Consider the following 23,711-nt stretch of genomic DNA (forward strand, 5'->3'; position numbering starts at 1 on the left):
AGGATCAATTGGCCTAACAATTAGGATCTGGGAGCTGTTAGGCCTCCAGCCATTGGGCACATGTGACTGCATTCTGGTGAAAAATTATTATGGGCCTAGAGCCCTGCAAATCTGTGGATAGCCACTTTATATGCACAGACCATTTTTGCGTACCATGGATGGATGTGGATCCAAATTTTATATCTAGAGCCCTGCGAATCTACGGATATTCACTTTATACCTGTGGACCGTTTTTGTGGATCACAGTTTGGATCAGGATATAAATTTTGTATCTGTGCAGGGCTCTGCATAGACCCTAATATCCTAATTTTACAGATGGGGAAACAAAGGAAGAAAGGCTGGGTGATGTGACTGGGCCCTGGGAACTCCTCACTGTAAACTGGCAGGGGGTACATCATACTGTGTGTCAGGCCTGATGTGAGTTACTTATTGCCCCAACACACTGTTAGCATGATATTCATTTACAAGATGACTTTTAATATAGCATCTGAAAACTATTAACATGCTGGTCATTAATATCACTGAAACATATAACAGTGGGTGTGAAATTATGGGTACTTGCTGATATTATGTTTTGTAGTCTGTAAACAAACAGAAGGAAACCAGGCTTTTCAACATAAGAACGGCCATACTGGGTCAGACCAAAGGTCCATCTAGCCCAGTGTCCTGTCTTCAGACAGTGGTCAGTGCCAGGTGCTTCAGAGGGAATGAACAGAAAAGGTAATCCTCAAGTGATTCATTCTCTGTCGCCCATTCCTATGTGTATTTACTTGTCTGACCCAGTTTGAGAGCAGAGGACAATGAAAAATAAATGTACATACAAGGTAAACAAAGCCATCAAGCTAGCAAGTGGGGGGAGGGAGAATGACTGCTTTAAAATCATGATGAGGGGTGCAATATGCAGCCCAGGAAGCCTTCCTGGCTCTTGAAACAGAGACTATGAACATTGGTGCAATATAAGGGGGGAAAAGAGACATTCAAGTCAAGGGAACAAAGAAACCAGCACTTTGATTCTGTGAGGGCTGGATCCTGGCTGCAACAACCAGTCATGCCGGAGATTGCTAACAACTTGATGTGCCTAAGAAACTGTTAGACAAAGCTATAACTTGCTAGAATTAAATTTTACACTAGAAAACATGTTTTTTTGTTTTGTTTGTAGCCCTTCCATATCCCTTTCATTCTAAATCACTTAAATCTATGTTTTGTTAATAAAAATTATTTATAATATTATTGTTTTACTACGAATCCTCACAGTGCTGCGTATTAAGATGGAGGGTAAAACCCCAGCTGAGCTAACAAGCTGTTGTGTGTACTGGCTCTTTGGAGGCAGCAAACTTGGTGCTACCTCTGTGAGTATCCAGTAAGAGGGACTGGACACTGCGAGAGAGACTGTTTTGAGGAGACTCAGGACCAGACAGGCTGTTGCAATCACCCAGCAAGGAAAACCTGGGCTGGTGGAAGACCGGGTGAGGCCATTTGTGCTGGGAGCAGGCTGCTGGTGTCAGGGATCTGAGCCAAAGCTGCACAGCCCAGAGGCAACCAGGGTGACAGGGCAGGCAGTGACACAACTCCTTACTGGTCTGGGTGAACCCCCAAAGTGTCACATTTCCAGAGGAAGTCAGAACTGGAATGCAAGAAGTCTTTCTTCCAGCCCATGCTTAGTCCACAGACAATGTTGGCCCCTCCTAAATCGTGGCTACAAACCATGCTAACTGCTTAGCAGAGGAGCCGGCTTAGTGGGGAGGAAACTTGCAGTGGCCTAGCCCCACTTGCCCTTCAGTTATCATTGGTGATCTGGGTGGCACTGCTACCCACAGCTGTGAAACAGCCTGCGGTTCTTCTAAAATCAAGAGACTTTTGGCCATACATTTCATGGGTCCCACAGGCCAGCTCTGGACACTGTGAATATCCCACGATCTTCAGAAAGATTCACAGACGAACTTTCCTAGCAATAAGTTTGTTTCTGAGGCTTTCCCCGTAGGAAACGACTACAGACTGTCTGCTGTTGGTATGGAAACTTGGAACATCCCTGCCATTTCCAGGGCCCTAAAACCTTGGGGTGGAGGAAGTTGATTTCATCGGTTTTGCAGGCCTCATAGGCTGCCTCTACTCAGAGCTGAATGACATTTTAAGACGTTCGTTGCAAATTCATTTCTGTCACTGAAATCCAGCTTTATGAATAGCGTCATTAATGTTGGCACTACAAACTATACTGAAGGGGTGGGAAGAAATGCTCTTTCTGCTTGGAAAAGCCATCCAGAGGGTTCATTTTTAAACAGTTACTCCTGATGTGTGAGCTACGCCAGCCCGATCTCAGCCCCTTGCAATGACTTAGTGTTAGTCAGCAAGCCGGTGGGGGGAGTGAGACACCCCTAAATAACAGAGCTCACTTTCAGAAGTGACGCCTTCCTGAAGCAAATGACTGCTTTCTGAGACTGGGGACTTCAGCTCCCACATTGTAATTTTATACGTTTGTAAAGTGGAATCTCATGGTGGCATGGAATCTTTTCCTGTCCTGAGGCAGTCGTGGCAGACTGCTACAAATGTGCTGACTGTCCTGTAGGAAACATGGGAAGATCTGCCTTCTCCCTAGTATGCTTACACTGTATGAAACCAGTGATGGAAGTGTAACATGCCACACATTTTGAAGAATTTCCACTATAATCCCAGAATGAGGAGAGCTGATGCATGCTGAGCAAGGGCCTGATCCCTTTGACCTCAATGGACTTTGGATCAGGACCCTATAAACTGGCTCTTTTCCTCTGAAACAGATCAGACGGTCGTGCTTAGGTATGTTTTTAAGTGGGATCTTCCTGCGAGGGAGGAGTGGTCATCTTAGCAAAGCTGTCACAGGGAATGATGACTGAGGTTTGAGGTCTGTAGTTCTGTACATAGAGGATTTGATTATTGCCTGTTTGAAGGATAATGTTTGAAAGACCCAGGGATTAGGCTATTGGACAGGGGAAGGGTGATGTCAGAAAGATGGAGCTGTATCTGTGGAAACAAGAATAAATAAAAAAGAAATTTTGCTGTAGCAGGAGGTACATGAACCACTTCTATTCATCCCCGTTTACAGAATATCTTTAAAGCAGCTGAGCACTATTACATTGCTTTCACCTGAACACAGCTGTGCCGAACAACCTGCTGAAAGCATCCTCCTGGTGTTTGCACAGAACATAAACTAAAGCCTGAGAGCAATCCTCACCTCCTGAAAAGACAATGGTACATTCCTTAGATTGCGAGTCCCAACTGAATCAGTGGCTGTGCATTTAATTCTGGTCCCACCTTGCATGGCTGTAGGTATCATTCAGCATCCTTGCCGTCGGTTGGTTTTCAGAGGCAGGTGTCTTCTTTTTAAAACAACCTTCTTGTCCATCCCTCTCATTAATTCTCACAGACAATCAGTGGCTGTGTGCAGGAAAAGCAAGAGATAACAGAAGTGCAGCAGCTGACACCCAGAGAATGGATGGTGTCAGTAGCAACAGGACAATGTCATACAGTAGATGGAGTTATGACAGGTATTGTATGTCTTAATTTTTTACCTTGCTTCTTTTTGCTATTGATAACCAAGGCAAAGCAAGTAGAAACTGAATCTGAGATCCCCTATTTTTGCCTTTAAAATCTGAATGATACTTTTGGAATATAGGTCTTCTAATTATATAGGCATGGCTTTTTCTGTTAGACTGGATGTTGCTTTGAAAATTAGAATGTTTGTTTCATCTATCTATTGTCGCAGAAAGTGGATTTATTTTCACCCGGGTAGCACAAGATAATTATTTTATTATTTGATGTGGGGAGAATCATTAGCTATTTGCATACAGATATTTCCTGGACTTTTTCAGCAAACACTTTGATCATTAGTTTGAAATACAATGACGAATGAGACAATTGTTCATACAGACCTATGAAAAGAGGCATTTGCTTGTCGATTCCATTCAGAGTTGATACCTGGGAATTAAATAATTTTAAATGCTGGAGCCTGAGATGTGCAGGTTTTCAGGACTTCAGGTGTTTGTGGTTGTGGTGGAATAGTGATACTTTCAGACAAGAAATCTGAAAAATTCTATATAACAAATGTGCAACATAGAGCTGGAAAATGCTGGTTTAGGTGTCCCAATGAGGCAGTTATAAATTAGACTGTATTTTGTGTCAAGATGCAACTATTTACATGCTTTTATTCCTCCACCACAGAATGTGTAATGGTAAAATTTTGTCCCATTAATTTTCTTTTCATGTGGCTACAAGGTAACTTGCACAAGTAGAATTGAGCACGATTCATGATTATGACTGGATAGGTCTTTTAATAAAATACCCCCACACTTATAAAAACAATCTTTAAATCTGTAAATTGTACACTTGGGACTGGATTTATGTGCTAATAGGGCTGTCACTACAGTGAGTCAGTGTGACAAAAACAATCATCAGAAATAATCCTTGAAAGGTTTATGAACTGAAAAAACAATGCATTGAATGGCACCCACATTGCCTGTGTGTGTAAGGTCACATGGTTTATACACACATACACGGTGTGTGCTCATTAACTTTGTGACTGAAAATCCTATATACATCAATAGAAGATATATGAATATCATTTTGTGTGTCACAAAATGTATTCCAGATCATGTGGAGGAGAGTGGAAATGTGTGTATATGTATGTGTGTATATATAGGTATATTTATGCAAACACACATACGAAAGGATGAGTTATACAACATGTTGTGTTTGTATGCATATATTCCTGTCCCCTCCCCATAGAAAGCAGACACTTTCTTGTCTCTTATGCCATGTCCTAAGTAAAAGCATCACAGCACCATGATATACTTGATTCTATTCCATGTATGCCAAGTTTTGCAGCTGTTATACCTTAATCCTATAGTGTATGTAACAGAAATTTCAAGAGAATTAGTCTTAGATGTGTTTTCTTTGTGTCAGTGTGTTTGCTTTAACCACATTTACAGCTTGAGTCAGTTATCCAGTTCACTGTCACAGAAATGAAAACTGAAAAGTCTCTCTTGCTATTTATTAGCATTGCATTCAGTATGTGTGCTTTGCTCATTTCTGCCTCGTTTCTTTGCTCTCTGAATTATATTTTGGGGAAGAAATGCAATAATTCCATGTCTCAATTGCACAGCTTCCAGATAGTTATGAAAAATTTCAGAAACACAAGGTATATGAGCCAATGCCTGTGTAATTTTATTCTCTCCCAGTTGCTAATGCTGGAAGGTTGAGGAATGAATTGCTGCTTTTTCAACCATATCTCCTTGCTGAAAAATGGTGCACAGTTGTTTTTGTACATTGAAACTGTCTTCCTACATTTATCTACAAGAAGATGCCCAGTACAATTATAAAAAAGATTACTCCTCTCTAATATAAGAAACCTCATTGTGCTGTTTGTATTTGAGGCACTGTACATGATCCATTTTTGTTGATCTCATTGAATGCAAAAAAAAAAGCTGTCGGGAGGAGATTACTTATTTCTGTTAGCATAAAAACATCTCAAGGAATAAGCAGGTTCTAGTCATGCTAATATAGTGTCCTTTGTTCCTGTGGCTATTTTGGGTTGCTTGTTACATTTATACAAATGACCAACCAGGCTGGAAGTTAATGAGGAATTGCTCAACATAGGTCTGTGCTGTTTCTCCTCTTGTGAGAAATGCACCAAACATAAGTATACAGTGTGTTCCAAATGTACTCTTTTTATAGACTTTCCCCAACTCCCCCATTTTTACATCTATCTTACATTTTCCTTCAGTTGTGCATCTTGGAATTTCTACCCCAAGCATTCAAAAATCATGAGTCAGGTCCCCCCAAAAGCAAGAGACTGTCGTAAAGATCATTACACTTAAAAACCACGGGAAGTATTTTTTTAATTTGCCTTTTGAATACTTAGGGTGCAGTCAGGTCATATTGTCAAGCTTTTCTCTGCAACCAAGAGGGCGAGAAAATTACTTTAAAAAAACTCCAAAAGCTGTGATTCTCCTTTAATCACTTGCCAACAGGAACTGGGGCTTTGAGAAACAAACTAAATATGTGAGACTCATGATGAAATCATGAGAGTTGGACACCTGGTGTAGGGGGAAGTTAAAGTTCTTCTAGTCCTGATAACTAACGTATAACTTATTTCTACTCTGGGGAGGCAGCGTGACCTTGGGCAAGTCACCTCACCACTCTCTGCCTTGGTTTCCCCATCTGTAAAATGGAGATACTGATTTAATTTGTAAAGCACTTTGAAATCTGCCGATGAATAGCACTATACAACCCTTAGGTATTATTATTGCTCCTTCCAAAACTATCAAAAAGTAAAATAAACTCCACAATATATTTCAGAGAGGAGAGGAAAGAGAAGAGATCTGTTACTAAACTACTGCCAATTATCATGAAACATTATGACTGGCTATCCTGGTAACTTCTTGTTCCCAAGATAAGTGGACCACCGTACCTCAAAAATATAAAGGCTCTTTTAAAAAACAAACATATGCAACAAACCTTATGCGATTGACTCTAGGTCTTTGCTATTCTGTAAGAAACATTTTATGGTAAATAATGTGTATGAAAAGTCAGTCTAGTGATCTGAGCAGAGTCAAGCCAGGAACTCCTGAGTTCCAATCTCAGTTTGGACACTGTCTCCTGTGACCTTGTGATCCTGGGTCAGGGTATGCCTGAACTGCAATCACAGAACATAATTGCAGCACATGTAGACATACCTGAGCTAGCTTTAATTTAGCTAGCTTGGGTACTGAAGTAGTGAAGCCACAGCTGCATAGGCTAGCGGCCTGCGTAATTACCCAGGGTTCTGGGGAGAATTGTATAGCCCACATGAAAGCCTGGGCTGCTGCAGCTTCACTGTTCCAGTACCTGAGCGAAGTACATTAAAGCTAGCTTGGGTATGTCTACACGAACTGTCAGCACACTCGGACTTCAGTGTAAACATTCTTTCTGTTTCCCCATCTGTAAAATGGGATAACAATACTTATCTCCCTCCTAAGGAGGTTAGGAAGATTAGTTAATGTTTGAGGAGCTCTGTAGGTGATAGTTATTGTGACATTTCTCATTCTTTTTACTCTGGATTTTGCTATGCTCTGTGCTCTTTTATATTTTATTTTAAGTTAGCAAGCTTAAAGAGTGATTTCAGAGAGAGAATAAGAAGGGTCTTCAGAGGTAGTACTAGAGCAATAATCAACCTTAATAGGTTTCCTTCCCACGTCTACTTAATCATAGGGGTTTTCCCTGCTGTGAATTTTGGTTAGGTCTCATGGCGCATGCAATAGCTTTGCAGATAGGGGACTCCTTTTGAAGTTAGCTGTGATGTGATTTCAGAGAGCTTTTAGGAGATATTAAAATTATATAGGTTCCAGCTAGAATGTCTGAGATGGGAGATTCCCAGTAGCAGTGGGGTTGGCAGCAGTAAGGCAGGGATAGGCATATCGATCTCCCCAAATCACATGATTTGGGATTAGAATGCAAGATCCAGCTCTGCCATTGACTCACTGAGGGACCTCACACAAGGCACTTCTTCTTTAAGTCTCAGTTTCCCTATATGTAAAACAAGGCTTTTCATACTTACTCTCCTCACAGGGGTGTTGTTGGGATGAGTTAATATTTGCACAGTACTCTGAACAATCAGTGCTGAGTATTGCTATTATCACATTTAAATATCATCATTTGTTTTCTGTTGGGGATAAACAGTAAGTATTTTGATCATCAAAAGCTGCTGTACATACTTTAATGATGGGACAACTTAATTCTTATTGTGGGTATTCATCTGCAAATTTTTAGTCAGAGTTTTCAAATTTAGTCATTGGAATTACAATTTACAAACTCCTTACCCACTACTTTGAAGAATTACTCCATAGAAACAGTACTGCTAATTCCTGTGTGTGCCCTATGGACTAGCTCCCAACTGTTCCTCCTTTAGGAAAGATGTCATTTTAGTGGCAAACCTATCTCTGTTCCACATCCATCTTGTGGTAACCTCACATTACTGTAAATTAACTTTGTAATACCAAGATATAGACCAGGGTGGACAAAAATTGATGATTGAAAAAAAAAAAAAGATGTAAAAAAAATTTTGTATTTTTTAAATTTAAACGCATTTTTCATTTAAAAAAATAAGCCTGTTTAAAATTCAAATTCAAATAAACAATTTGTGTTTAAGGGCTAAAATCATTTAAATTAATGAATTAAATAAAAAAATAATATTAAGCGGGGCATGTTTGCTGATGAAGTTTTAAAGGAAGTCAAACCACTGTACTAATCCAAGCCACAGGCTAAGCACCTGAATCCACAATTTGTTGAAGTGCTAAACCAGCTTCCGACAGCAATAGCAGGTATTTTCTTCTTTTCAGTTTATTCAACAAGTTCAGTTCAATTACTAGTTCATTCAAAGATAAGGAACTAATTGGAAATTGGGGAAAAAAGGAAAGCTTGTTTCTAGTCACCATGTCCTTCAAGATTTTAGAACTAGTAGACCCCATCCTCTCAAACCTCATTTTTATTCATAGAATGGGAGAGGAAAACAATCAGTTCATTAACTACAGATGATGATAGTTGTTTTTATTATTTATTTTGTATTATTGTAGCACCTAAGAACCTAATCATGGCCAGGATATACTACTTCCTTTTTTTAATAATCAATTTTAAATGCAAAACATGGTTTAATAATTTTTTTCTTAAGTATACAGAACATTTAAGGTAGCTTCATTTAACTAATAACAATTTTAAAAAGTGGGTTCGGTGCATTTTTAATTGAATTTCAATTTTCATTTAAAGGGAGCTTGATACAAACCCCAAGCAAAAAATTAATAATCTAGTAACTAAAAAATGCATAATTCAACACTTTTTGTGGCATTAAAAATTTAAATATTAAGAATCTGAATAAATGTATGTTAAACTATAGAATAGCTTAAATAAATGTGTATAGATAAATGTATCCTCCTCATCAGCGAAAAGAAGTTACATGTTTAGTGTAATGGCTATATTTAGTTGCAAGTCAACGTGTTAATAGTTACCAACCAGTGAGAATCAACCTTTATTTTGGAAAATAACTAGAGTGTACAAATGCAAAACAACATTAAAATGGATACTTTAAATCAAGGTTTCCTGCTTATTCATTTAAATCATGGTTAAAATCGGTGATTTAAATTGCTGTAATTTAAATTAATCCACCCTGTTATAGACCATGGTTTTTGCTAAAAGAAATTAATCCCAGATTGTCTAAAATTTCTTGTACCAATCATTTAATGTCCTTCAGTTCAGATGTTGTCCCAAATCATTGTACTAGATGACGTGTGTGCGTGTGTGAGAGAGAGAGAGATTCAATTAAGGACTTGATTCAGGAAGGAAAGTTGTGTGTAGTATCACAAGCATACAACATCAAAGACGTTTTTCTCCATGGATCTTTCTTTAATTACAGATTGTAAAGAGCCTGATGCTGCAGTATTTGGAAATCTAAAACACGAATGGAGGTCTGGGTCCAAAATATGCAGTTCCCATAGGGTCTGGAGCAATTAATTTAAAGAGGCACTCCAAGTATTTACATATTAGCTATCAATTTTTGAGCACATTAAAAAGAGGAGGGGAGGAACCATAACACCAAGCTAGCAGTCATCTGCACTGGTTACTGAAAATGTACAGGTTTATACCCATTCACTGCCATCTGCAATTAAATAAAAACTTGCTATAAAAGAATCAGAGCGGCTGCTCAGAGAAATAAAGCACAACTCCATTTGTCATGTGGTACACAAACTATTTTAAATAAAATACAAGTGTCCATGTTTCCAGGAACTTGGAGGAGAGTTTGGCATTTCTGAAGTGGGCTGATTACTTGTTAGGAGAGAAGAAGTACAGTCTTACCCACAGGACACTCATTCTTAGAATGACTTACTCACAATATGCACTGAGTTCTGATTCTACCTGAACTAGGCTGTCAGCCTGTTTCCCAAGCTTTCACATTTCTGTTGCATATAAAAACCCTGGTCCCAGGTCAAAGCTAAACCTATTCTACCATCAGCTCTCCTTCAGTTCTCCATGCTGAGCATGCTTTTGGCCAAGACTATCTTTGGTTCTAAACAATTTTGCTTCCCTCTCCTTGCCAATCTGTCTAGGATTGTCTTTCTAATAGAAGATCAGATTTTGCCCGCATCACTGACACGATGTGGTTCTTTTCTCTGCAAGAAGTTGCCGCTGAAACCAGTGGGACTAGTTACACAGTAAGGCCTTAAAATGTACACTGGTTTAAATAAATCAGTATTAAAATCTAGTTAAACTGGGGCAAGCCTCTGTTGTAGACTCCAATTGGTTTTACCTTTGATTATATCAAATCAATTTAAATCTGTAAATTAATTTACCAGTGCAAGCTAAATCAATATCAGCAAGGGCTAAACTGCTTCATGTATGTATATATTTGGGGATTGCACTCTTAACTAGATAGAATTTGAAATTGATTTAGTTAAACTGATGCATTTTTCCATTAGACAAGGCCCAAGTTACCACTAATTGTGGTTTAAAAAAAAAAAAAAAGTGGTGAAAGGAGCCATTTCATTAGATTACGGTTTGAAAGAGTCTTCTCCTTTTTGCCACAAAAGGTGCGCCAGTGTTGAGCTATTAATTTGGTTAACTCCAACACGGTCAGGACACACCGAACTTCTCCCAGTGACCTTTGTTTAACCCTTTCATGGCACATTTATTATTCATGCAATACTGCATTTCTTTAACCCCCATCTGCCACATGAATATTTTATTTATGCATTTACATTTAAAACAATAAAAAATATGCCTGTCCAAGGCCCTAGGTGCCCGCACACAACTTTAACAATGTAATAAATACAGTGAATTCCCAGCAGCATTAAACTAATCCACTCAATAGCAACTCAGCCAGCCAGACACATACCCTGTATGTCTGCACAGCAATTTTTAGCCACTCAGCCCAAACCCTGCAAGCCTGAGTCAACTGATCCAGGCTCTGAGACTATGTGCTGTGGAATGTTTGTTGCAATGTATATGTGCCCATTGAAACTCCTTTCCACTCCTTCATTGCTGTGGGAAGCACATCCTCAGCCCTCTCAAAAAACCTGATTGAACAGGAGTCTTTTGCAGCTTGCTCAGAAAGTCACCAGATTCGGGCTCTTTTTGTTGGAGTAGGGAGTTCCTGAAGCCCTTGCAGAGATTGTCCTGAAAGCAGCCCTCTCTTTATAGTGAGGGGGATCCAGCTCAGACACCCCTGCTGATGGCAGCTATGTCGGTATGGCATGGGGAACGAGGCAGTTCCTCAAGTAGGGCTTTATAGGTCATAACTAACCATCAAATTCAAAGACAACCAATATTGCTGTATCGGAAAACAAACATTTTTCCAGGTTTTACTTTATAATATTTTCTTGCTGTAATTTGAGAAAAAGAATATAGTTATATATGTCAGTTTGTTTTTAAAAATTAGCAGAGTCAAGAAATTGTTACAGAAATATTTTTGAAGTGGAGCTTCACGGTTCCACCAATTAATCTGAGGAAGGTGGCAGTTTAGCAGTTTCCCCCTCCCTCTGCATTTAAAAACCAGGTTTCTAGGTAAACCTTTTTCCCTTCGGTCTGTGGATTTCTGCCATGCTGGGTCAGCTATTCGAATCATAGCATTTTGGAATGAGTTAATTGGTTTAGGAGAGTTGTCTCTTCTACCAACTGGCGATTGTGATTTGTGCTGCAACTAAGAAACGGGTCATTAGCCCTTTGTATCTCTCTCATACAGCATCGATTATTTTTTGGAAAATTAAACACTGATGGATTATCTGAACTCCCTGACCTCTTTCCAAAATGTCCTAATTTTTGGACAAGTCCTCCATATGTAACACAATCTGCACGTTTCATTACAATTTGGGATTTAAACGTAATGCTTTTAGGGTACGCTTTAGAAACTGCAGGTTCACTTGATCACAAGCCTTTTCCATATCTAATAGAAATAGATTAGTTAGGTTGATGAAACTGGTTGAATCATTTCCCCCCCCCCCCCCCCAAAAAAAAAAAAAGAAAACAATCAGGTCCAGAACTCTGTGAACGTAGTCTGGTAACTGCCTATTTAACACACAACCTATTTTATCTCTGAAAATCTATCTAGGCAGTATTTTTCAGTCTATTTGAGAAGACTGAAGTGTGATGCTTAGTGTGTTGATTTAACAAAGAGATCACAGTTGGATAGGTCTCTTCCAAGTTGCGATAGTGCTACTATTTGGCCCCTCTCAGGTACTGAGGATCGCGTACTCTTTTCACTTCTCATTAAAGATCTCTGACAGTTGTGCTCTGAACTCTGGGGGAAACCATCCAGGCTTGTAGATTTACTGTATTAAGTGATTTAATGATCATTGTCAGGTATAAATGCTCCTGGTCTATCTGATCTATCTTATGGAGCTTTGCATTAATTCTATAATCTTTTATTTGTTTGGGATGTGCTGGCATAAAGCCTGCTGTAGAAATTTGTAAATGCCTCACGTATATCCTTTGGCCTTGAAAATGATGGTGGTTAATGATTTGGTTTCTTCCAGACTGGAGGTCTGGTTTTTATTAGCTTGTATATTTTTTTAGTCCATTAGCAAGTAGCCTATCACTTTTGTTGCTTTTTTCATAATACTGTTGTTGTTTTGTAAATCTGATAGCCTTTTCAGTTTATAGCAGGTTTAATTTACCTCTAGCTTCAATTAGGCTCTGGTACAAGCTCTGGGATTGATTTGTCTGATGTATTATTAAGTCTTTCTGCTTTCAAGAGGTTCTGGTGTCTTCTTTTCTAACCTTAATATTTTAGGATTAATCGCTTAATAAGTTACTTCTGAGTTCCAGAGAGGATTCTTTTTAACCAGGCTCACGTTCTTTTTTTCTGAAGTGTAATTTCTTCTCTAATGTTATGGATTCTCTCCTGAGCACATAAGAAAGAAATGTTTAATCTCCATATGTTTTAGGTGTGCCCTCAGTTTCTAATGAGAAGCCAGTTGACACATGATCAGACCAGCACATACACTCTAGTTTAGCCACAATAGTGTTATTAAACATTGATTTGGAAATTAATAGCATATCAATTCATGTTTGTATTTGCTGTGGAATTGAATAAAAGGAATAGCCTTTTTCATTTGCAGTGAGGCATCTTCAGGAGTCACACCAATCATGTGTACCTACTAGTAGGTTTAGCTCCTTGCCTGACTGTTTCTCTTGCTGTTTTGGTGTCTGATCTGTCTACCTTTAGGATCCGGGCACAGCTATGACCCCACCCACTGTCACAATATCCCCTTCTCCAAATTCTTCCAAGAGTTGGGAGAATTTTTTTTTGAAAAAGAGCAATTGACCTCTGCTGCAAGGGATAGATGCTTCCTAAAGTTAGTATTTTGATTCCAATTGCACCTTTAATCAACAAGCATTTACCATCTTAGCCTATGGTTATTATTATGAATAATAGTGTTTACTGTTGTGGTGCCTAAGGGCCAGCCAAGAACGGGTCTCTACTCTGCTAGGTGCTGTACAAGTACAGACTTGGTCTACACTTAAGTTAGGTCAACATAGCTATGATGATTGGGGTGTGGGGAAACACCCCCCCCCCACACACACACTGTTGCAGGAACGCCTCAAATCAAGTTAGCTACAAAGTTCAAAGCCCCCTTCCGTCAATACAGCTGCTTAGGGGGTTATGTTGGTGGAGTTATATTGGTCAAAGGTGTGGGGGTTTTTTCAGATCCCTGACCAACATAACTCCTAGAGCAGATACAGCTGTGTTGATGGAAGAGGGTTTCAGCTGTCCTCTACCTGTGCCCAGCTCCTACTCCCCACAGAGGGCTCTGCTGTCCAGGTGGCACTGCTACCTGGGTCCCGATGTTGCCTGGCTCCAGGTCTGGCCTGGGCTCCGAGAGGCTCCAGCCCCGGCACTCCACTGAGTGATCCTGGCTGCAGAGTCCTCAGAGTCCTCAAGTGCTGACCCAATGCCAAGCGCTTTCCTCCTGGGACCAGCACTAACACCTGCCAGCTCAGAGGACACTTTGCAGCCAGGGAGGGAAAGGAGTTGCCTGGCCTGGGACTGGCAGAAGTACCAGAAATGTGGAAGAAGCATCTTTATGTTAGGGCAGATGTCTTCAGCAAACTGCAACCTAGCAGCTGAACTGTTATGGTGCTGCCAAGAACAAGCCTGTGTTCAGGCTCATTCACTTTGACAGCTGGTCTTGTGCTCATTTAGAATTGCAGTGTTGATGAACAAGTGCAGGCGGGCTTCATTTGAAGGTTTGTCTGGACTGAGACTAAGTGATGGAAGAAGATATGACAGGATAGTGGCAATACGAAAAGACATTCACCAAGGAGTAGTTCCCATCTGAGATTAAGAAAGGGGACTGCCATCAATAACAGATTATTACTAGCATTAGCCTTATTTATTATTTATATCAAGGTAGCAGCTAGGAGCTCCAGTGAGGGATTGGGGCCCCATGGTGCTAGTCACTGTGCAAACATATATGAAAGACAGTCCTTGTCCAAAGAGCTTACAATCTAACTGTAAGACAGGAGACAACAATTGGATACAGATAAATGGACAAAAGAGCACAAGGAAATCATGTAACAATGCTGGTCAGCATGCAAGGCAATGGTCTCAGCTCACCAGCAGCCTAGCCATTGTCAAGTGTTTTGTAGGCATCACGACAGAGGAGAGATTTACAAGGGACTTGACAGAGGACAATGAGGAGGTTTTGCAGATATTTATGAGAAGCTCCTCCCATGCGTAAGGGGAAATGTTGAAGAAAACATGAAGATGTTTGTAACAAGGGGGTGCTGGTGATGTCTGGTGTTAATGGCAGGGCAGATGCAGGAGCCAACGTCTTGGTTGCGTAAGAGAGAGATTGGGCTGGATGGGATAGGTGAAAGTGCAAACAAGTAGTTTGTGTTTGTGATGGAGGACAGGGAGGAAGGATAGAGTGTACTAGTTACAAGATTTGTCCAGAAAGAGGTAATTAGAGATTTTGGCAAGAATGGTTTCAGTGGAGTGTGAGAAGCGGAAGCTGTATTGGAGCTGGGCCTAGGTAGGATGGAATTGGAGAAGCGGAACTCCAGACAACAATTGTAGAAAGAGTGTTCAATGAAATTAAAAATGAGAGGGAGAAGGCAGATGAGGCCTTAGTGGAAGAGGCAAGTGGGGTCAGTGTGGGGTGGTTAAGATGAGAGGCTGAGGAGATGAGAGGGGACGTGAGGGAGATGGGATGGGGTTATTGGGTAAAGTGGCGGGATTAGAAGAGGAGAGCAGATGGAAAAACTTCTGCATCTATGGCAGGGAAGAAGGAGGAAGAAGTTGGAGGAGGAGAAGAGAAGATGGGTAGGGTGGCAGTGGTCACATAAGTTTGTAATTTTTTTCCTTTGAAGAAATCAGTCCAACTTTTGCAGAGGGAAGTGGAGGGGTGTGTGTGTGTGAGTGAGAGAGAGAGAAAGGTTTGAGGAAGGAGTAAAATCTGGCCTGAAGGCAGTTGGTATTATGAATATGAGATTCAGTTAGGTGAAGAAGTAGAATTGCTTGTTAGGAAGACAGTAGAACTGAAAAAGAGAACAAATTTGTAATGGAGGAAGTCAGCCTGATCATGAGATTTCCCCCGGCGATGCTGCACAGTGTGAGAGCAGGAGCAGAGGAAGCAGATGTTGGGAGTGAGTTGGGTTGGCAGGGTGAAGACATTGCAATGCGAGAGAAGGGTAAAGGAGTCAAGGGGGAGGAGAGTTCAGAGCATAGAGAATCAACTACCTATTAAGGGAAGAGAGGGCAGAGAGCTGAAGAGGACCGAAGAGAAATGTTGCTATAGCTCTCTAAATATATTTTCCATTATATTTGTCTTTATCACAAATATTCTTATCAGGATGGGAGAATGTATTAGTAATTAAATCTTGTGCTTAATAACGTAGGTGGTAACAATTCTGCATCCTGCTTATAACATTTTTACTCAAAACCTTGTTAAAAATAAATCTATAGTGGTAGAAGATCCATCCTCAGTCATTATTGACACTCCTGTTTGAAACAGTCTCAGTACTTTAAAACATCTCCCTGTATTCTTGCAAGTAAATTCCACTGGATAAGACAGAATTCCTGTAAAAATACTGCCTTTCTTCCAGGCAGGAGGAATTTTAAAGGCCCAGCAGTGAATATAAAATGTTTTTTTGTTTTTTTTAAAAGCAAGTGTATTACCCTTACAATAAATTGAAACAAGCTATAAGACCATATAGCAAAGTCCATTAAAGTGAGTGAAAAGATTCCCATTGTCCTTTATCAATTTTGGATGAGTCCCTTAGCCTGAAAGTTGTGGGTTGAAATCTATTTTTCCGGATTCTTATGAATTTAGAGTTTTTCATCCGGACAAAGATACTGTGGAGCATAGACACTCTAGATTTTAATGCTGGGTTTGTAGTAGGAAATATAGTTTGTTTGGTTACAATCTAAAACAGAAGTAGTAGCATTCCATTTAAAAGTTAGCTTATACTATTTAAATATTTACTGAGCCAAAAGCAGAAAAGTTAACAGATTAATTCTAACCCCTGAGAAACTTTACATTTGACAATATGTTGGTTGAGTAGGCAATTTGGGGATTGTGCAAGAAGAGTTAAGGAATTCTATGCCAAGATAGAGCTGAGAGACTTGTATAGCTAGCTTCCCTCATATTCTTGGAGAATCTGCTACAGTGATTTTCTTTATGGTTCATAGCAAAAATCTGTTGGAGGTCTCAAAGTCCTTCTTTCAAATGAATTTTAACACAAGTATTTGCATGAGTTAGATGGGGCAATAGGTAGTGCACCAGCTTGTTATCTCAGCAGAAAACCTGGATTTAAACTAAATGAACCCAAAAAGTTCTCATTGAAATGGAAAATATTTGACACACTTTTTTGGCATTAATCTTTTTGAAAACTCTGCCAAATGTCAAACTTCCACCCTCGCAACTGGAAAACTGACTTATTGTTTAACAAAGAAGCCTCAATTTTCATCCAAAGGTGGCACAGTGGTCACCATTATAAAAGCAACATTTACCAGCTGCTACCAGGCTACAGCATCCAAGATCCCAAAGCTATTTCCTAGTCTAAGCATAGAGAAATACCACCATATCTTAGACAAGGAGGACTTGTGGCACCTTAGAGACTAACAAATTTATTTGAGCATAAGCTTTCGTGAGCTACAGCTCACTTCATCGGATGCATTTAGGGGAAATTTCAACTGAATACATCCAATGAAGTGAGCTGTAGCTCACGAAAGCTTATGCTCAAATAAATTTGTTAGTCTTTAAGGTGCCACAAGTTCACCTTTTCTTTTTGCGAATACAGACTGCTACTCTGAAACCTGTCACCATATCTTAGTGGCTAGTATGGTAACTGTTGAATTTCCAGCAGTGACCACTGTAACTATTTAGCTGAATTTTGCAACTCAGCAAAATGTCAAGGAGTTAAAATTACCTAGCATGAAAGGGGAAAAATATTTGTTTAAATTTCATGGGAAAATGCAACTATTTTTGATCATTTTCATGGACGTTCACATCTGGAAGGAAAATGATTCAAGGTTTTAGTTGGAAAACAAGCAGAATGTTAGGGTAGTTACAGATTCTCATGAAATGTACAGCATGAATAGTTTTGTGCTGGATTATATATGTTTTGTGCTGGATTCTCATGAAATGTACAGCATGAATAGTTTTGTCTGGATTATATTTACTTTCTGCATTTCTCTCTGAATTCCTGTTCACCATAAATACCACTCTAGTACCCCTGTTACTGAGCAGGGTAACTGCAAGCTGGCACCAATCCCCAAAGATCTAACTATTAATACTAGTTCTTTTTTATCCGTTCCATTGGCATATATAACAGTTAAGGGTGATCTGTTTTTATGCCTGATATATAATACATGGGTAATGCCTAATTTGTGTCACTTAATATTAAGTTGACAATTATTTTTCCTTGGGCTGAATATGATTCAACATCATGATTCAACATCACTGAATATGATTCAACATTGATTGCAACCTTCAGACTTCAGATGTTTGGCCATTATTACGCTTCTACTCACTCATCAAGGGCTTCTCAGTTTTTGCCTACCCCAATACTGCTAGATTCCAAGGGCTTACACAGTTGGTTTCATGCTATATGGCCCTCAGCCTCTCAGTGGGACCTCAGTTTGGTTCTCAGTGCCCTGAGAAAACCCAACGGCTACCTGTTCTCTCCTTCACCTTTCCCTCAAGACTTTGTTTCTTATGGCCATCACTTCAGTTAGATCAATGGGACAGCTCAGTACTCTTCTGGCTGACCTACCATTTACTGTATTCAGTAGAGATAAGGTTATATTGTGTTTTCCATCCTTGCTTCTCCCTAAGGTCTCTATGGAATACCATATTAATCAAGAGATCCGCCTACCAGTGTTTTACCCAAAGCCTCCAGAGAGACCAGCCTACATACACTTGATGTCAGAAGGGCTCTTACCTTCTACTATAACAGGACTAAAACCTTTCAGGCCTCTCCTAGTTTATTTGTACCATTTACAGAGAGGATGAAGGGACACCCTATTTTCACTCAAACTGTCAAAGTAGGTTTTGGGCTGCATTTTAACCTGTTATGACTCTGCTGGGATGCATCTCCCTGACAGAGTGACCGCACGCTCACAAGAGGTCATACCACATGTAGAGTTCTACTGAAAGACCTTCCCATAACAGAAATCTGTAGGACTGCAGCTAGGTCTTCCCTCCATGCCTTTGCCAAATCCTATGCCATTTTACTAGATGATACTATCTCTGAACTGTCTTGGACTTGCCTTCACAGCGCCCTCCTCGTCGTTGATTTATTGCTTGGGAGTCTCCTGCGGTGGAGCATCCATAAGGGTGTGTACTCAAAGAAAAAGGAGAGGTTACTTAACTTACAGTAACTTGAGTTCTTCAAAATTTTGTCCCTGTGGGTGCTCCACCTCCTTCCCTTCTGCTTTTCAGTCAAGAAAGAACTAAGGGGCAGCGGGCCTGCACCTCCTTATATGCACTTGTTTAGAGGCACAGGGTGCTTCTCTGTGCAGGCCCATGGATGGTGCTCTTGCTCTGCATTCTACAGTTGAGAGCCCACCATGCACACATCCTATGGTGAAGCACCCACTGGGACAAAACATCTCAAACTCAAGTTATTGTAAGACAAGTAACCTCTCCTTCCCCCGAGGGCTGTACCAAGTGAGGTGAGTTTGGGGCTCTATAGAAACTCTGTTAACTGAAGTGATAAGCTGAACGTGTGTCACCTTTGTGCCCTGGCCCCATACAACCGCTGATGAAGGCCTTTCACGTTCGAGGCAGTATTGTTTGGCTGCAGAATGCTTAATTTATTTTTTAACCTTAATATTATATTAAGACTAGGGTTTTTATATTTATTTTGCAAGAAATATGACTGAAATACAGCTGCAGAGACCTTTCCAGGGTGCAGCGTTTTTTAAAGCTGCCTTGAGACAGTTCATGTACCAAACTGTGGTGCAGAATAAATGAGGCACATTATTTTCAAATGACTTGGCTTCTTGATGTTGTTTCAATTTGGTTAGAGCTGGGATTCAATAAGATGTAGGATTTGTAATTGGGTCCAGTTTCTGAAAATGATTTCAGAAGAGAGTCATCCAGTACCTGTAACACTGTGTCAGATCTAGGCGAGTTTACTGGAAAGGTGCAGTCAGAGTGAGTTCAAAGAGAAACGAATGTGAACCAGGGCCTGGAGGGACTGATTAATAGAGAAATATGAAAGCACTAGCTAGGTATAGCTCAGCTAAGCAACGCCTTTGGGGAGAGCATAAATCTGCAAATAGTTGTGGGGTAAAATAAAGAGGGAGATGAGTTATTTAGGATGACAGAGAACTACAATTAATGGAATGAAAATCTGAAAAGGAATAGGCTAAAATCAGGAAAAACGTCTTGATAGTGAAATGTGTGATAGAAAAACCTTGCTGGGAAGTTTGTGGAAGTCACATCCCTGGATACATTGAAAATGGTATTGGACAAAATACATCCATCCTGAATGACCCAATAGGTCTCAATTTCTAATTTCTGTGATGCTATGAAGATTTTTAAAAACTCTCAAATTAATTGACTGATAATTTAATAGTCAGACATGTGAGTTGGAGCAGGAGGGAGGAATATTTAGAAATTAGTTTACTTCCAAAGAAACATCAGCTGACAAAGTTGTGTAACTGCCAATAAATAGGGTAACAACCTTCTGTTTAAAAAAAAAAAAAAGGTCATCATGTGGCTTCACGGTGAACAGAGGGCCCAAAGCAGACAGGGCTGAGCAATTTTACTGACTGAAAGTTGCTGTAATACAGAATTATAGAAATACCTTAATTGACCTTTCCAGCCTCATCTAACACAAGAGGAGAGATTCTCCAGTGTTTTATTGAGTCCAGAGTTTACTCAAGTGATGAGGCTTCCACCACTTCCTTTGAGAGGCTGTTCCAGAATCCCAAAGTCCTTAGTGTTCCACAATGCATTGCGGTCTCTCAATGCTTAGTTTACATTTCTTCAGACAATTTGTAATCATAGTATGCTTCACTTCCCATCTTAAATTATTCAGTGGTGAGGCTGCCATTCCCTGTTACACAGATGCTGTATTCCACCCTAGAAGTGGCTGAAATTCCAAGGTGGGTGAACTGGTTTATATGTATGCAAATTGCTTCCCCCTTGCCTGGAAGTTATTCAGTTGGTTAATGGGCTTGATTTGGTTTTCAGTTATCTCCAAATATGTCTCAAAAGGAAGGTGTCCTGTATGATTCGGAGTTCCAAACAAAATGAAACCTATCATGAATAAATAAGTGACAGCCCTTTTCTTTTAGTTAGTGGAAAACTACTGGCGGTATATAGATTAGGACTGAAGTAAGAATTTATCACTGGGTGTAATCAGGCCAGACCTGTTGCAATTTAGGGTTTCTTGCAGTTAAGAATGTAAGAATGGCTAAACTGTGTCAGACAAATGGACCATCTAGCCCAGTATCCTGTCTTCCACCAGTGGCTGATGCCAGATGCTTCAGAGGGAATGAATAGAACAGGGCAAATTATCAAGTGATCTATCCCCTGTCATCCAGTCCCAGCTTCTGGCCATCAGAGGGTTAGGGACACCTGGAGCATGGGGTTGTGTCCTTGACTATCTTGGCAAATAGCCATTGATGGACGTGTCCTCCATGAACGATTTTAATTCTTTTTTGAAACCCGTTATACTTTTGGCCTTCACAACATCTCCTGGCAACAAGTTCCATAGGTTAACTGTGCATTGTGTGAAGAAGTACTTCATTTTGTTTGTTTTAAATCTGCTTCCTATTAATTTCATCGGGTGACCCCTAGTTCTTGTGTTATGTGAAGGGGTAAATAACAATTTTCTATTCACTTTGTCCACACCATTCATAATTTTATGGTAATTTTATAGCCTTCTCCACTTAGTCATCTCTTTTCTAAGCTGACAGTCCGTCTTTTTAATCTCTCCTCACATGTTCCATACCCGTAATAATTTTTGTTGCCTTTCTCTGTAGAATCATAGAATATCAGGGTTGGAAGGGACCCCAGAAGGTCATCTAGTCCAACCCCCTGCTCGAAGCAGGACCAATTCCCAGTTAAATCATCCCAGCCAGGGCTTTGTCAAGCCTGACATTAAAAACCTCTAAGGAAGGAGATTCTACCACCTCCCTAGGTAACGCATTCCAGTGTTTCACCACCCTCTTAGTGAAAAAGTTTTTCCTAATATCCAATCTAAACCTCCCCCACTGCAACTTGAGACCATTACTCCTCGTTCTGTCATCTGCTACCATTGAGAACAGTCTAGAGCCATCCTCTTTAGAACCCCCTTTCAGGTAGTTGAAAGCAGCTATCAAATCCCCCCTCATTCTTCTCTTCTGCAGGCTAAACAATCCCAGCTCCCTCAGCCTCTCCTCATAAGTCATGTGTTCCAGTCCCCTAATCATTTTTGTTGCCCTTCGCTGGACTCTCTCCAATTTATCCACATCCTTCTTGAAGTGTGGGGCCCAAAACTGGACACAGTACTCCAGATGAGGCCTCACCAATGTCGAATAGAGGGGAACGATCACGTCCCTCGATCTGCTCGCTATGCCCCTACTTATACATCCCAAAATGCCATTGGCCTTCTTGGCAACAAGGGCACGCTGCTGACTCATATCCAGCTTCTCGTCCACTGTCACCCCTAGGTCCTTTTCTGCAGAACTGCTGCCTAGCCATTCGGTCCCTAGTCTGTAGCTGTGCATTGGGTTCTTCCGTCCTAAGTGCAGGACCCTGCACTTATCCTTGTTGAACCTCATCAGATTTCTTTTGGCCCAATCCTCCAATTTGTCTAGGTCCTTCTGTATCCTATCCCTCCCCTCCAGCGTATCTACCACTCCTCGCAGTTTAGTATCATCCGCAAATTTGCTGAGAGTGCAATCCACACCATCCTCCAGATCATTTATGAAGATATTGAACAAAACCGGCCCCAGGACCGACCCCTGGGGCACTCCACTTGACACTGGCTGCCAACTAGACATGGAGCCATTGATCACTACCCGTTGAGCCCGACAATCTAGCCAGCTTTCTACCCACCTTATAGTGCATTCATCCAGCCCATACTTCCTTAACTTGCTGACAAGAATACTGTGGGAGACCGTGTCAAAAGCTTTGCTAAAGTCAAGAAACAATACATCCACTGCTTTCCCTTCATCCACAGAACCAGTAATCTCATCATAAAAGGCGATTAGATTAGTCAGACATGACCTTCCCTTGGTGAATCCATGCTGGCTGTTCCTGATCACTTTCCTCTCATGCAAGTGCTTCAGGATTGATTCTTTGAGGACCTGCTCCATGATTTTTCCAGGGACTGAGGTGAGGCTGACTGGCCTGTAGTTCCCAGGATCCTCCTTCTTCCCTTTTTTAAAGATTGGCACTACATTAGCCTTTTTCCAGTCATCCGGGACTTCCCCGGTTCGCCACGAGTTTTCAAAGATAATGGCCAATGGCTCTGCAATCACAGCCGCCAATTCCTTCAGCACTCTCGGATGCAACTCGTCCGGCCCCATGGACTTGTGCACGTCCAGCTTTTCTAAATAGTCCCTAACCACCTCTATCTCCACAGAGGGCTGGCCATCTCTTCCCCATTTTGTGATGCCCAGCGCAGCAGTCTGGGAGCTGACCTTGTTAGTGAAAACAGAGGCAAAAAAAGCATTGAGTACATTAGCTTTTTCCACATCCTCTGTCACTAGGTTGCCTCCCTCATTCAGTAAGGGGCTCACACATTCCTTGGCTTTCTTCTTGTTGCCAACATACCTGAAGAAACCCTTCTTGTTACTCTTGACATCTCTGGCTAGCTGCAGCTCCAGGTGCGATTTGGCCCTCCTGATATCATTCCTACATGCCCGAGCAATATTTTTATACTCTTCCCTGGTCATATGTCCAACCTTCCACTTCTTGTAAGCTTCTTTTTTATGTTTAAGATCCGCTAGGATTTCACCATTAAGCCAAGCTGTACCTTTTTCATTTTTAATATATCTTTTTTGAGATGGGATGACCAGAACTGCACTCGGTTTTCAACGTGTGGGTGTGTAATGATGCTGGTTCTGGTGGGAACCAACTGAGAGTATCAATTTAGGACAAATTGCTTAAAGCAGGGCAGTTACAGCCCAAGTCTGAGGTTTCTATGCACACCAAGGCAAACCAAACCGCCAGACAGAGAGGACTTCTGTTTTACCTCACTGGCTAACCGCAAGT

At 40.7% G+C, this 23,711-nt stretch overlaps 1 protein-coding gene across 10 annotated transcripts in view; it reads left to right on the forward strand.

The window, feature by feature from the left end:
* Window positions 1–3,304: 3,304 nt before the first annotated feature.
* Window positions 3,305–23,711, forward strand: part of TUB (TUB bipartite transcription factor) — a 289,705-nt gene continuing 269,298 nt past the window's right edge. For all 10 annotated transcript variants that reach the window (XR_012159343.1, XR_012159344.1, XM_073347462.1 and 7 more), the window contains exon 1: window positions 3,305–3,518. Coding sequence is in view for 8 of the 10 variants with exons in the window: in XM_073347462.1 (XP_073203563.1) it covers window positions 3,463–3,518 (56 nt within the window). In the remaining 2 variants the exon portion in view is untranslated. The remainder of the gene's footprint in view (window positions 3,519–23,711) is intronic.

This window comes from Lepidochelys kempii, chromosome 6 (genome assembly GCF_965140265.1).
Source record: "Lepidochelys kempii isolate rLepKem1 chromosome 6, rLepKem1.hap2, whole genome shotgun sequence".
Classification (NCBI taxonomy): Eukaryota; Metazoa; Chordata; order Testudines; family Cheloniidae; genus Lepidochelys; species Lepidochelys kempii.